This window comes from Eptatretus burgeri, chromosome 13, assembly GCF_056783735.1.
Source record: "Eptatretus burgeri isolate ZD-2024b chromosome 13, Ebu_testis_v1, whole genome shotgun sequence".
Taxonomy (NCBI): domain Eukaryota; kingdom Metazoa; phylum Chordata; class Myxini; order Myxiniformes; family Myxinidae; genus Eptatretus; species Eptatretus burgeri.
The window spans coordinates 6952128-6964415 of NC_140973.1; the positions used below are offsets into that span (position 1 = coordinate 6952128).

The window sequence follows — 12288 nt, forward strand, 5'->3', positions numbered from 1 at the left end:
TTAAAGCAAATGTCCGAATATATTTAAAAGTTCATGATAGACGCTCTCACAAGGCACCGTCCATGTGAGGATGTGTACATGTGCTTAGTATTTAAGGAGATCCGGATCTTGTATATACAAGAGCCGAGTCCTTGAGGTTAAGGTAGAAGAAGAAGAAGAAGAAGAAGAAGAAGAAGAAGAAGAACAAGAACAACAACAACAACAACAACAACAACACTGAGCTCTCTATGAGCAGCGTTCGCCGCTGCTAAAAACCAAAAATACAAAATATATCTGTTGCACGGGAGGTTTTTATTGATTTTTTATCGAATAAAGAAAGATCCTTCCTCAGCCTGTTTCATCAGGATCGTTGGGATCGTAGCAGATGCCGATGTTCGAGTCGGAGTTCGTCATACGGCATGAAAGGCCGAGGTCGCAAGGACACTCATCGTACGTGTCCCACAAACCCTGTAAAGTGCACGGGCATACAGATGTCATTACATTTATAATAATTATTAGAATTAGAATTATTAGAATTATTTCTAATAATCTAGTGTCATCGACAAGATATGTTACTCGTGTTAACTCTCTCACTTTAACATGTTGCGATTATCAGATAAAGAGCAAAACCTACAAGATATTCCACACCGGTGGATGTACCTGTAAAGGATGGGTGATGGGACGGGATGGGGAGATCATAAAGTAACAACAAATCCTGTGATGAACCAAACAAATGGATGTGACTATGTGACTATCAGGTGACAGTTTGTCAGGTGATGATCGGAATGCCATGACGTCATCATGCATGGGGGGGGGGACGCTTTGACAAAAGTCTACTTTCAATTGGACCAAACAAAATATAAGGAGTAAATAAGTTTCGATATTGTAAGCACAACTTCAAGACGTTATTAATTATTCCAAACAAGTTTGGTTATGATGATGAAACAATGATATGGGACATATAGGAGCCTGAAGAGACGGACATCACCGCATGTTACATGAAAGAAGATGTACATATTTAAGGGTCATTCTGTGCCAATTCTGCCAAGGGGTCCCCAGGTCACCTCCTCAGATTTTGGTGGAAAAATTATTAAATGTAGATCGATATGACTCTACCCACCATGCAAAAGATTAGCTTTCAATTCATCATAGTTTTAAAAAATATCTATCTTGAGAGATCTTTGAAATTTGGCCCTAAAAATGGCAAATGTGAAAAACGCATTTTTTTCCAACTTCAGTGGCTGATAATTTTATAACGGACTCCTCTAGAAAGTTAATATTGCAAATATTTACTAATTGGCATCCAAATTTTTCAATTATGGCATCAGATAGCCTCTGGGATGCATATTTCTCACTCTATAGGAAGCTAAAAATGGCTTTTTGGCCAAAACGAGCTAAAATATGGTGAAACTATAGGAGCCCTCCTGAAAATATGGAATAACTTAGAATTTTTTCGTCATAACACAGTGATTATAGGGTCATTATCTATCCATAGATACATTTTTGCTGGGATAATACAGTTAGGTGATGAATTATAAAAGTTTTAACATAAGTCCTTGCCTCCGAGGGCTCGAAAATGGACCAATTTTGTCCCCTGGTTTGACCATGTGGCTAGGGGTTTAGGATCTTCATTTTTTTTCTTCTAAAGATTGCCTCATATAAGATGTTCACTGACCGAATAATTTTATCTAACGCCAATGGCTTCATAGTAAAATAAATTTTTATTTACATGCACGTTTTTTTTTAATATAATTATTCACTTTTTTCACATTCAGAAGTTTATAAATCTTAGATGGAACTATCCAGGAAAGAGTTACTGCAGAATTTTATAAACTGGAATACAAAATTTCAGAATGTGTCCAGAAAGCACATACTCCTAGTTTTAAGAAGCCAAATATGGCAATTTGGCTCACTTGGTACAAAACAAGGTGAACTTGCAGGGGTACGCATGAGGCTAAATTATGCTTCTTATTAGACATTGGTGATAAGGATGTTATTTATTCATAAATACATGCTCATGATTACTTTCATAAGTGATTGCAAATTATAAATTAGAACAAATTTGATTAGTTGAGTAGCAGCTTTTTTATTTACAGATATACAGACAATGAATATTAGTAATTTTTATACCTTATAAAACTCTTTAATGACCTTTCATGACATTCATTATCATGATTATCTAGCACTCAGAGGCACAGGATTTTACATCTTAGAAAACAGGTCTTGAACATGCTTAAAGTCATGCTGTGACAGTTGGTACTGACGTCCACCAGATTTTATGTCAGGGGCCTCAACCACACAAAGAATGTCGAGTAATGGCACCCAGCATTGATCTTTCTTTTTTCTGGAGGCCATGAGAATGTGTTACCCCTTCCTTGCTTGATGAAGTTGACAAACACATCATTCTCATCATCATTTCTTGTGACAATGTTCCCAATGTACCATTTTCTGTCATAAACACAAGCAATATATTTCCCAGCCTGGTATACATCCAGTTCAGTGAGGGTTGGGACTAATAACTGGGACAGATGAGCTTGTGTGGTTTCCGGTCCTGTGCATACTGTTGATGATACAGCATCAGAAGAAACCCTTCTCATCTCCAGACATGTTGAGGAGATTGGCAGGAAACCATGGTGTGACCGTGTACCAGCAATGGTTGTTGCTGCTCTGAAGCGCTTCTCAAGGTCATACTCCATTGCATTTTGTTGGATTTCTTGTGATGTCACAAAGAAGAATTTGATCCCTCCTATATTCTTCTCTGCCCACTGGAACATCTCTTCAGCTGTCAGAATCTGATTCTGTTGAGTGGCCTGCAAACTTACCCTTGCACAAGGCGCTTCACAGTTCCTCCAATCCCATCACATTACTCCATGTCATGGTGTATGTCATAACTAATGACTTCAAATAGAGAACTGTAGGACATGTTTTTTTAAAATTAAAACCCAAGCATATGTTTGGATTATCATTACAAGAATTTATTTTTGAATAAAAAAAAATGTACTTATGACTTATTTTATGAGAAGAATAATCTAAGTTGTTACATAACCTCAGTTAATGCCCCCTGTATATTCACCATTTTTGGTCAAAGTGGCATTTTCAACTTCTTACAGATAGAAACATATGCATTTATCAGGCATTCTGATAACAGATCCTTAAATTTCATGTGCCAGTTTATAAATATCTGCAGTATCACTTTGCTAGAGTGTTCAGTTTCAGATTTATAAGCTCATGAATATGAAAAAAAGTGAATAATTATAAAAAATAAGTGCATGTAAATAAAAATTTTATTTTAATATGAAGCCATGGGCGTTAGATAAAATTATTCGGTCAATAGACACATCTTATATGAGGCAATCTTTAGAAAAAAAATTAAGATCCTAAACCCCGAGCCACATGGTCAAACCAGGGGACAAAATTGGTCCATTTTAGAGCCCTCGGAGGCAAGGGCTTATGGTAAAACTTTTATAATTCATCACCGAACTGTATTATCCCAACAAAAATGTATCTATGGATAGATAATGACCCTATAATAACTGTGTTATGAGGAAAAAATTCTAAGTTGTTCCATATTTTCAGGACGACTGTAGTTTCACCTTATTTTAGCTTGTTTTGGCTCAAAAGCAATTTTTAGCTTCCTATAGACTATAGAGTGAGAAATATGCATCCCAGAGGCTATCTGATGCCATAATTGAAAAATTTGGATGCCAATTAGTAAATATTTGCAATATTAACTTTGTAGAGGAGTCCATTATAAAATTATAAGCCCCTGAAGTTGAAAAAAAATGCGTTTTTCACATTTGGCATTTTTAGGGCAAAATTTCAAAGGTCTCTAGAGATAGATATTTTTTAAACTATGAGAAATTGAAAGCTAATCTTTTGCACATCAACATTGTGCATCTATTATAGCCATATAGATCTACATTTAAGGATTTTTCCAACAAAATCTGAGGAGGTGACCTGGGGAGGTTTTTGAAATTTTGGTGAGTTGGCACGGAATGACCCGTAGGAGAGTTATTGCCAACACCCTGGGATGGAACCTCAGTTGGAATATGACACACACACACACACACACACACACACACACACACACACACACACACACACACACACACACACACACACACACACACACACACACACACACACACACACACACACACACACACACACACACACACTTTTCCGACCGCACGGATCATCAGCTGGGCACCGTTCATCGTTCTTCCTCAAGGTTTCGATCCTTTCAGCTCAGAACCTCTCCAAACGGCGGATCCACAGCCTTGGTCATGGATCCACATCAGTAGATCCACAACCTCAGTTGCGTCCAGACAGTCAACCCATCAATGCAACATCACTCATCAAACTTTACTCATTGGAGGATTTAATGTATTATCACATCATTACAACTCCCATCACAAATTCTATTAAATGATAATACATTAAATTATGCACATCTTACCTTAAATATAACATGTCCACCAACAAGCACCAACAATTCCTTGATTGTCTATAATTATTTTAAGTAAGAATCTAAGATGTGTGTTATGCCTGTCCAGTGTCTTTATGCTTGAGAGACAGAGTGGGAGTGCATAAATCAGCATTCCAAGATAGCAAGACAATCGCTGCAGGATAAAATTCCCATGGTGGAGTTCAACAAAACCACCCGATGAATCAATGATGTTTTATGTCTTCTCCGACCAGTATATCTTCACTGAATGTTGATAGCTCACTCTCTTGTTCTGAGAAATTCCAGGTTCAAGCTACGCTACTCACCTTTTGTCATTTTAGGAGAGTATAACCTGTCCACCAAGGTTTGTTCGAATCCGTCCAAAAATTTTTGAGATATTGTGCTTTATATCATTTTGGCCTCATCTCTCAATGGTGAAAAATCACTAAAATAATTTTCGTATTCAAATCTTCCCCAAAATCTAATCAATTTGTCCCTGTCACACATCTAAGCTTTCCACCAACTTTAATCCGAATCCATCCATAACTTTATGAGATCATCTGCTCACAGACAAACAAACAGACAGATGGACGGGTGAAAACATGACTTTCAGTGGTGGAGGTAATGATTGTGATTATAGCAATGCGACACAAATCAACAAAAAAATGTAACCTGTTGCGTAGTACCTGGCCTTTTACAGATTGGTTACTAGTACTGACGTCATCAGTGCAAAAATAAAGGCAAAATGGAAAAAGCTGGGGGAAATTGATGATTTTTTTTTAAGTTTCAGAATGACCCGTCCAACAAGGTTCTGCAAAAAGGAGCACGCTTTCGTGTTCATCAGAAATAAACTCCAAAAGCAAACATATTCACAATAAAGTAAATAATCAATTCAACAAGATAAAATTATACTTTATGACTTATTCAAAGACCGACGCACATTTTGTGAGATATGAATAACCATTGCATGACCTTCGGCGCTCATATGGTCCTTGAAAAATAAAAATAAATTGAATTAATTTACCTGATGTTTTACAGTCTTGGGAAGTCAGCATGTGATAGCTTTATAAAAAAATATTCACCCTTGAGACCAAACAGAGTTTGAAAGACAGGAGATTGTGTGTTGAATCTAGGGACCTGCCAGTTCTGCCGCCACTCACATCTTTTTGGCATGGGTGGTTGTCAGAAGAAAGTGGTGAACATCGATTGATGTTTAGTGTTCCGTGTTTCTGACAGCAGCCACTCTTGCATTGGTCACCTTCCAAACAGATCTCATCGGTATCCTGAATGAAAGGAACATGGGTTGTTAAGAAAATATGGCAGTAATGTTACAATGAAGGATGCCTTAGCAAGGAAACACAAGGCAAACCCGATCAAGGAAATTCAACTTGGCTGAAATACACCGACATGGCATTCCCATCCCGACAATTCGACAAGCTTTACCATACCTGTGAATGAAAATAGGATTGCAGTGTTTATGTGAGAAATTTCTGAGGATATCCTGAAGACTCAATAGTTCAGTGGGCTGTCAGTGCATAAACGATGAGGTCCTTGGGTTTGAGTCTTGGGTTGATCGGAATTTTTTCACACTTGCTCCACGCAGGAATTTATTCCTGTTGATGAAATTTATAGTAACGGTCAGCCGGTCCAACCTGAATGCCTGGTTTGAATCCAGTGACTCGCTGAGCGACTCCGTCCGTCTCCCATCTCAGAGAACCCTCCTCACCACCCCCTGGATCCTTGCATCCAAAGCCGCGTCACTTTGCGGATTGGGATCTCTGTGCCGGACGAATGACGAGCGGACGACAATCATAGGACAGATCTTACCTTTGGCCGAGCAACCTCATCTCACATGATGCCGGGAACTCGAGCGGTGCAACACCGCGACCAATCTCTATCTTGAACAAGATTAATTCAATGCCACCAGATGAAACTGTCCAGGCAAGCAGGATGAGCCAGAGACAAAGTCATGTTTATACTTCTGTACTATAAGAGAGATATTTGTCCATCTGTGTGCGTCGCCATTTTTCTTAGAGATGGCCAAACAGATCTTCATCAATGAGTGCCGGGGAGTGTTTTAGGCAAAAATAAATAAAAAAGAAGTTAGATTTCTTAAAAATGCCAACAGGAATAGAACACCACCAGGCAGTGCCGGGTACCTCTGATAGTACTTGAAAAATAAAACAAAATAAAACAAAATTTGTACATAAACAATAATTCTCCTTACCAGTGGAAATGTTGGAGCGGAAGAGTTTGAGTTGCTGGAACCCTGCAAAAATATGTCTGCTGTGACGTCATCGCCAGATCTAATCTCCCATCACATCAAATTTTTTAAATGACACTCACCATTGGAGTGTCCAAAATGAGTGATAAATGAAATACAGTACTGTACGCACATTTTACCATGATGAGCAAAAGCAGAGATAACACTCACACGCACTTGATCTCACGATGAAGAATCCCCCCCCCCCTTTAACAAAACGTCAGATCAATTTAGTCTCCAACCACCGTTTTTTGATAAAACTATGCGCTGTATTTTAAGAATTGAGAAAAAAATTGTATTTTTTTGTTCTAAAAAATAATTACTTCAATGGAACAATTAAAATTGGCCGGTTATAATAAGTCAGTTTGCTTATATGCGCTATATGTCGTTTTTGGTCCGATCTCTCAATTATGAAGAATCACTTAAAAAAATTCGTGTATCCGGCTCCGGATCTTCACCAAAATTGAATCAACTCGTCGTGGTCACACACGGACACACCTAACCTGTCCACTAAGTTTTGTCCGAATCAGACCACAATTTTTTGAGATATCCTGCTCACAGACAGACTGTGGCGAAAATATAACCTCTATTCACCTTTGGTGGAGGAGGGAATAAAGGGTTGCGTTCAGACTCGTTCTACCAGACCTGCTCCACCAGACCTGCTCCACCAGACCCGCTCCACCAGACCCCCTCCACCAGAAACACGCAACCAGACCTGCTCTACCAGAACCGTGCAACCAGACCCCTCCACCAGACCCGCTCCACAAAACCCCTCCACCAGACCTCCTCCACAAGACCCCCTCCACCAGACCCCTCCCGACCCGCTGCACTAGACCCGCTGCATCAGACCCCTCCACCAGCCCCCTCCACTAGACCCGCTGCACCAGACCTGCTCCACCAGAACCGTGCAACCAGACCGCTGCACCAGACCCCTCCACCAGACCCCCCTCCACCAGACCAGCTGCACCAGACCCCTCCACCAGAACCGTGCAACCAGACCTGCTCCACCAGACCCGCTGCACCAGGCCCCTCCACCAGACCCGCTGCACCAGAACTGCGCAACCAGACCCCTCCACCAGAACCACGCAACCAGACCCCTCCACCAGACCCGCTGCATCAGACCCCTCCACCAGAACCGCTCAACCAGACCCCTCCACCAGACCCACTCCACCAGACGTGCTGCACCAGATCTGCTGCACCACACCCCTCCACCAGACCCGCTGCACCAGACCCCCTCCACCAGACCCGCTCAACCAGACCCGCTCCACCAGACCCGCTGCACCAGACCCGCTCCATCAGACCCGCGCAACCAGACCCCCTCCACCAGACCCGATACACCAGACCCGCTGCCACATGTGTACAGTAAAGCACCACATGTTTGGGGGGTTATAGGTTTCAAAAGATATCGCTAAAATGGAAACACGGAAATATGATAGGAATATCTGCTTATAGATATACGATGATAAAAAGGTGCAAGTTGGCCAACCAAACCACTCAACAAATTTTCAACTTGTTGATTAAAAATGATGTATGAAAACCTCTGTGTTGATAGCTGGTAACCCTTTAGGGGTGTGTTCCGTTAGCAAACAGCTTAATATGGCTTGCCAAGTGACTTACTTGATTCAAAGCGCTCAAGCAAGCACCCAAACAGAACGGAGAGCTCGGCACCGCTTAATCTGGCGGTCTCCATCGAAACAATGCCATTGTGGTACTGTACTCTAAAAAATGCTGTACGGACCATCATTTTCACTCAATCCTCTTGTGACAATTTCCCCAAATTGATTGTGTTAGCAGTGGCTAGAGACTACGAGAAAGAGAGAAAGAGAGAAAGAGAGAAAGAGAGACTACGAGAAAGAGAGACTACGAGAAAGAGAGACTACGAGAAAGAGAGACTACGAGAAAGAGAGACTACGAGAAAGAGAGACTACGAGAAAGAGAGACTACGAGAAAGAGAGAAAGAGAGACTACGAGACTACGAGAAAGAGAGAGTACGAGACTACGAGAAAGAGAGACTACGAGACTACGAGAAAGAGAGACTACGAGACTACGAGAAAGAGAGACTACGAGACTACGAGAAAGAGAGACTACGAGACTACGAGAAAGAGAGACTACGAGACTACGAGAAAGAGAGACTACGAGACTACGAGAAAGAGAGACTACGAGACTACGAGAAAGAGAGACTACGAGACTACGAGAAAGAGAGACTACGAGAAAGAGAGACTACGAGAAAGAGAGACTACGAGAAAGAGAGACTACGAGAAAGAGAGACTACGAGAAAGAGAGAAAGAGAGACTACGAGAAAGAGAGAAAGAGAGACTACGAGACTACGAGAAAGAGAGACTATGAGACTACGAGAAAGAGAGACTACGAGACTACGAGAAAGAGAGACTACGAGAAAGAGAGACTACGAGAAAGAGAGACTACGAGAAAGAGAGACTACGAGAAAGAGAGACTACGAGAAAGAGAGAAAGAGAGACTACGAGAAAGAGAGAAAGAGAGACTACGAGACTACGAGAAAGAGAGACTACGAGACTACGAGAAAGAGAGACTATGAGACTACGAGAAAGAGAGACTACGAGACTACGAGAAAGAGAGACTACGAGACTACGAGAAAGAGAGACTACGAGACTACGAGAAACAGAGACTACGAGACTACGAGACTACGAGAAAGAGAGACTACGAGACTACGAGAAAGAGAGACTACGAGACTACGAGAAAGAGAGACTACGAGACTACGAGAAAGAGAGAAAGAGAGACTACGAGAAAGAGAGACTACGAGAAAGAGAGACTACGAGAAAGAGAGACTACGAGAGAAAGAGAGACTACGAGAGAAAGAGAGACTACGAGAGAAAGAGAGACTACGAGAGAAAGAGAGACTACGAGAGAAAGAGAGACTACGAGAGAAAGAGAGACTACGAGAGAAAGAGAGACTACGAGAGAAAGAGAGACTACGAGAAAGAGAGACTACGAGAAAGAGAGACTACGAGAGAAAGAGAGACTACGAGACTACGAGAGAAAGAGAGACTACGAGACTACGAGAAAGAGAGACTACGAGACTACGAGAAAGAGAGACTACGAGACTACGAGAAAGAGAGACTACGAGACTACGAGAAAGAGAGACTACGAGACTACGAGAAAGAGAGACTACGAGACTACGAGAAAGAGAGACTACGAGACTACGAGAAAGAGAGACTACGAGACTACGAGAAAGAGAGACTACGAGACTACGAGAAAGAGAGACTACGAGACTACGAGAAAGAGAGACTACGAGACTACGAGAAAGAGAGACTACGAGAGAAAGAGAGACTACAAGAGAAAGAGAGACTATGAGAAAGAGAGACTACGAGAAAGAGAGACTACGAGACTACGAGAAAGAGAGACTACGAGACTACGAGAAAGAGAGACTACGAGACTACGAGAGACTATGAGAGACTACGAGAGACTATGAGAGACTACGAGACTACGAGAGACTACGAGAGACTACGAGATTCTACGAGAGACTACGAGACTACGAGATTCTACGAGAGACTACGAGACTACGAGAGACTACGAGAGACTACGAGAGACTACGAGAAAGAGAGACTACGAGACTACGAGAAAGAGAGACTACGAGACTACGAGAAAGAGAGACTACGAGACTACGAGAAAGAGAGACTACGAGACTACGAGAAAGAGAGACTACGAGACTACGAGAAAGAGAGACTACGAGACTACGAGACTACGAGAAAGAGAGACTACGAGACTACGAGACTACGAGAAAGAGAGACTACGAGACTACGAGACTACGAGAGACTACGAGACTACGAGAAAGAGAGACTACGAGACTACGAGAAAGAGAGACTACGAGACTACGAGAGAAAGAGAGACTACGATAGAAAGAGAGACTACGATAGAAAGAGAGACTACGATAGAAAGAGAGACTACGATAGAAAGAGAGACTACGAGACTACGAGAAAGAGAGACTACGAGACTACGAGAAAGAGAGACTACGAGACTACGAGAAAGAGAGACTACGAGACTACGAGAAAGAGAGACTACGAGACTACGAGACACTACGAGACTACGAGACTACGAGACACTACGAGAAAGAGAGACTACGAGAGAAAGAGAGACTACGAGAGAAAGAGAGACTACGAGAGAAAGAGAGACTACGATAGAAAGAGAGACTACGAGACTACGAGAAAGAGAGACTACAAGACTACGAGAAAGAGACTACGAGACTACGAGACTAGGAGAGACTACGAGACTAGGAGAGACTACGAGACTAGGAGAGACTACGAGACTAGGAGAGACTACGAGACTAGGAGAGACTACGAGACTAGGAGAGACTACGAGAGAAAGAGAAAGAGAAAGAGAAAGAGAAAGAGAAAGAGAAAGAGAAAGAGAGAAAGAGAAAGAGAAAGAGAAAGAGAAAGAGAAAGAGAAAGAGAAAGAGAAAGAGAAAAAAAAAGAGAAAGAGAAAAAAAAAGAAAAAGAGAAAGAGAAAGAAAAAAAGAAAGAGAAAGAGAAAGAGAAAGAGAAAGAGAAAGAGAAAGAGAAAGAGAAAGAGAAAGAGAAAGAGAAAGAGAAAGAGAAAGAGAAAGAGAAAGAGAAAGAGAGAGATAAATAAATGTGGAGTCAGAATGAGGAGCCCCCTGTTCAGCTGATCTATGAACCCCACCATTGTGCATTTTGGGAGGGCTGGGGTTCTGAATGTTTGTACATCCAGAAGAATTACGATGAAAGTAGAAGTAACAATAAAAAGTATGAAATGCACGTTTCAATAATATTATGAGTTTACATAACAGGGGTATGCTTCTGAAGATTTCAATGTTTGTAGAATGTATTGTCCTTTTGAATGTGACAACGGCGGCCATTTTTGCTAACATGATGAACCACCTCTCGAAATCGCTTGCTCCACTTGCCGAGCGGCTACGCGAGTGGTTTACAGAGCATTTGATAAGGAACGAAAGGCTTGGAGGTCGAGGTCAAGAATTGATGACTGGTCCTGTGCAGAATCTCGTTGGAAAAAAGAGATTGTTCTCACTAAATGGGAGCAGATGACAATCAGATGAAATCAGGGAAGAACATGAACCGACTCCCTGGTCATTACTTTCTCGTGGTGTGGCTGAGCCCTTAAGATAAGATAATTAAGGACCGATTGATCGTACAAGACCTGGGACTGTGTGGTGCACAGGATAATAGTTCAATAGTAATTGTGTTGTCATTGCTTCTTTTGTTATCCCTCTTCTATTGTTCATGCACCTTGCAAACCAACTTGGTCTGTGTGAATTGATTTGAGATGCCCTAATCTCATTGTTTCAATCCACGGTGGCTCTTAATCATCCGTTAAAGGACGGATGGGGTTCGGGGACGACAAGCGACCCGTACGAAATGTAAGCCGCGTCAAAACCACTTGTGCGGCCAATCAGTGCCGGGCATGAGGGAAGTACCAGCATGTCGCTCGACTGGCTCAGATGTTCACTGACGTATGGGAGAGTGGCCTAAACAGGCCCTCAACCCTGGTCCCAGCATCCAAACCGGTGGATCGGCGTGACCACTTTAATAGTGGTTTGTCAGGATTTGGACCAGGAAACTGGCTTGGGTTATAAAAGTGTAA

General features: G+C 41.8%; 1 protein-coding gene across 2 annotated transcripts in view; it reads right to left on the reverse strand.

The window, feature by feature from the left end:
• Positions 1–272: 272 nt before the first annotated feature.
• The window catches only part of LOC147013765 (colipase-like), a 15836-nt gene continuing 3820 nt past the window's right edge, over positions 273–12288 (reverse strand). The window contains exons 2-4 of one of the 2 annotated variants that reach the window (XM_085850959.1): positions 6654–6695; positions 5587–5709; positions 273–447 (exon numbers count right to left, since the gene is read on the reverse strand). In XM_085850959.1, coding sequence (XP_085707085.1) covers positions 328–447; positions 5587–5709; positions 6654–6695 — 285 coding nt within the window. In that variant the 3' untranslated portion in view covers positions 273–327. The remainder of the gene's footprint in view (positions 448–5586; positions 5710–6653; positions 6696–12288) is intronic. The other variant, XM_085850960.1, reaches the window with a different exon arrangement.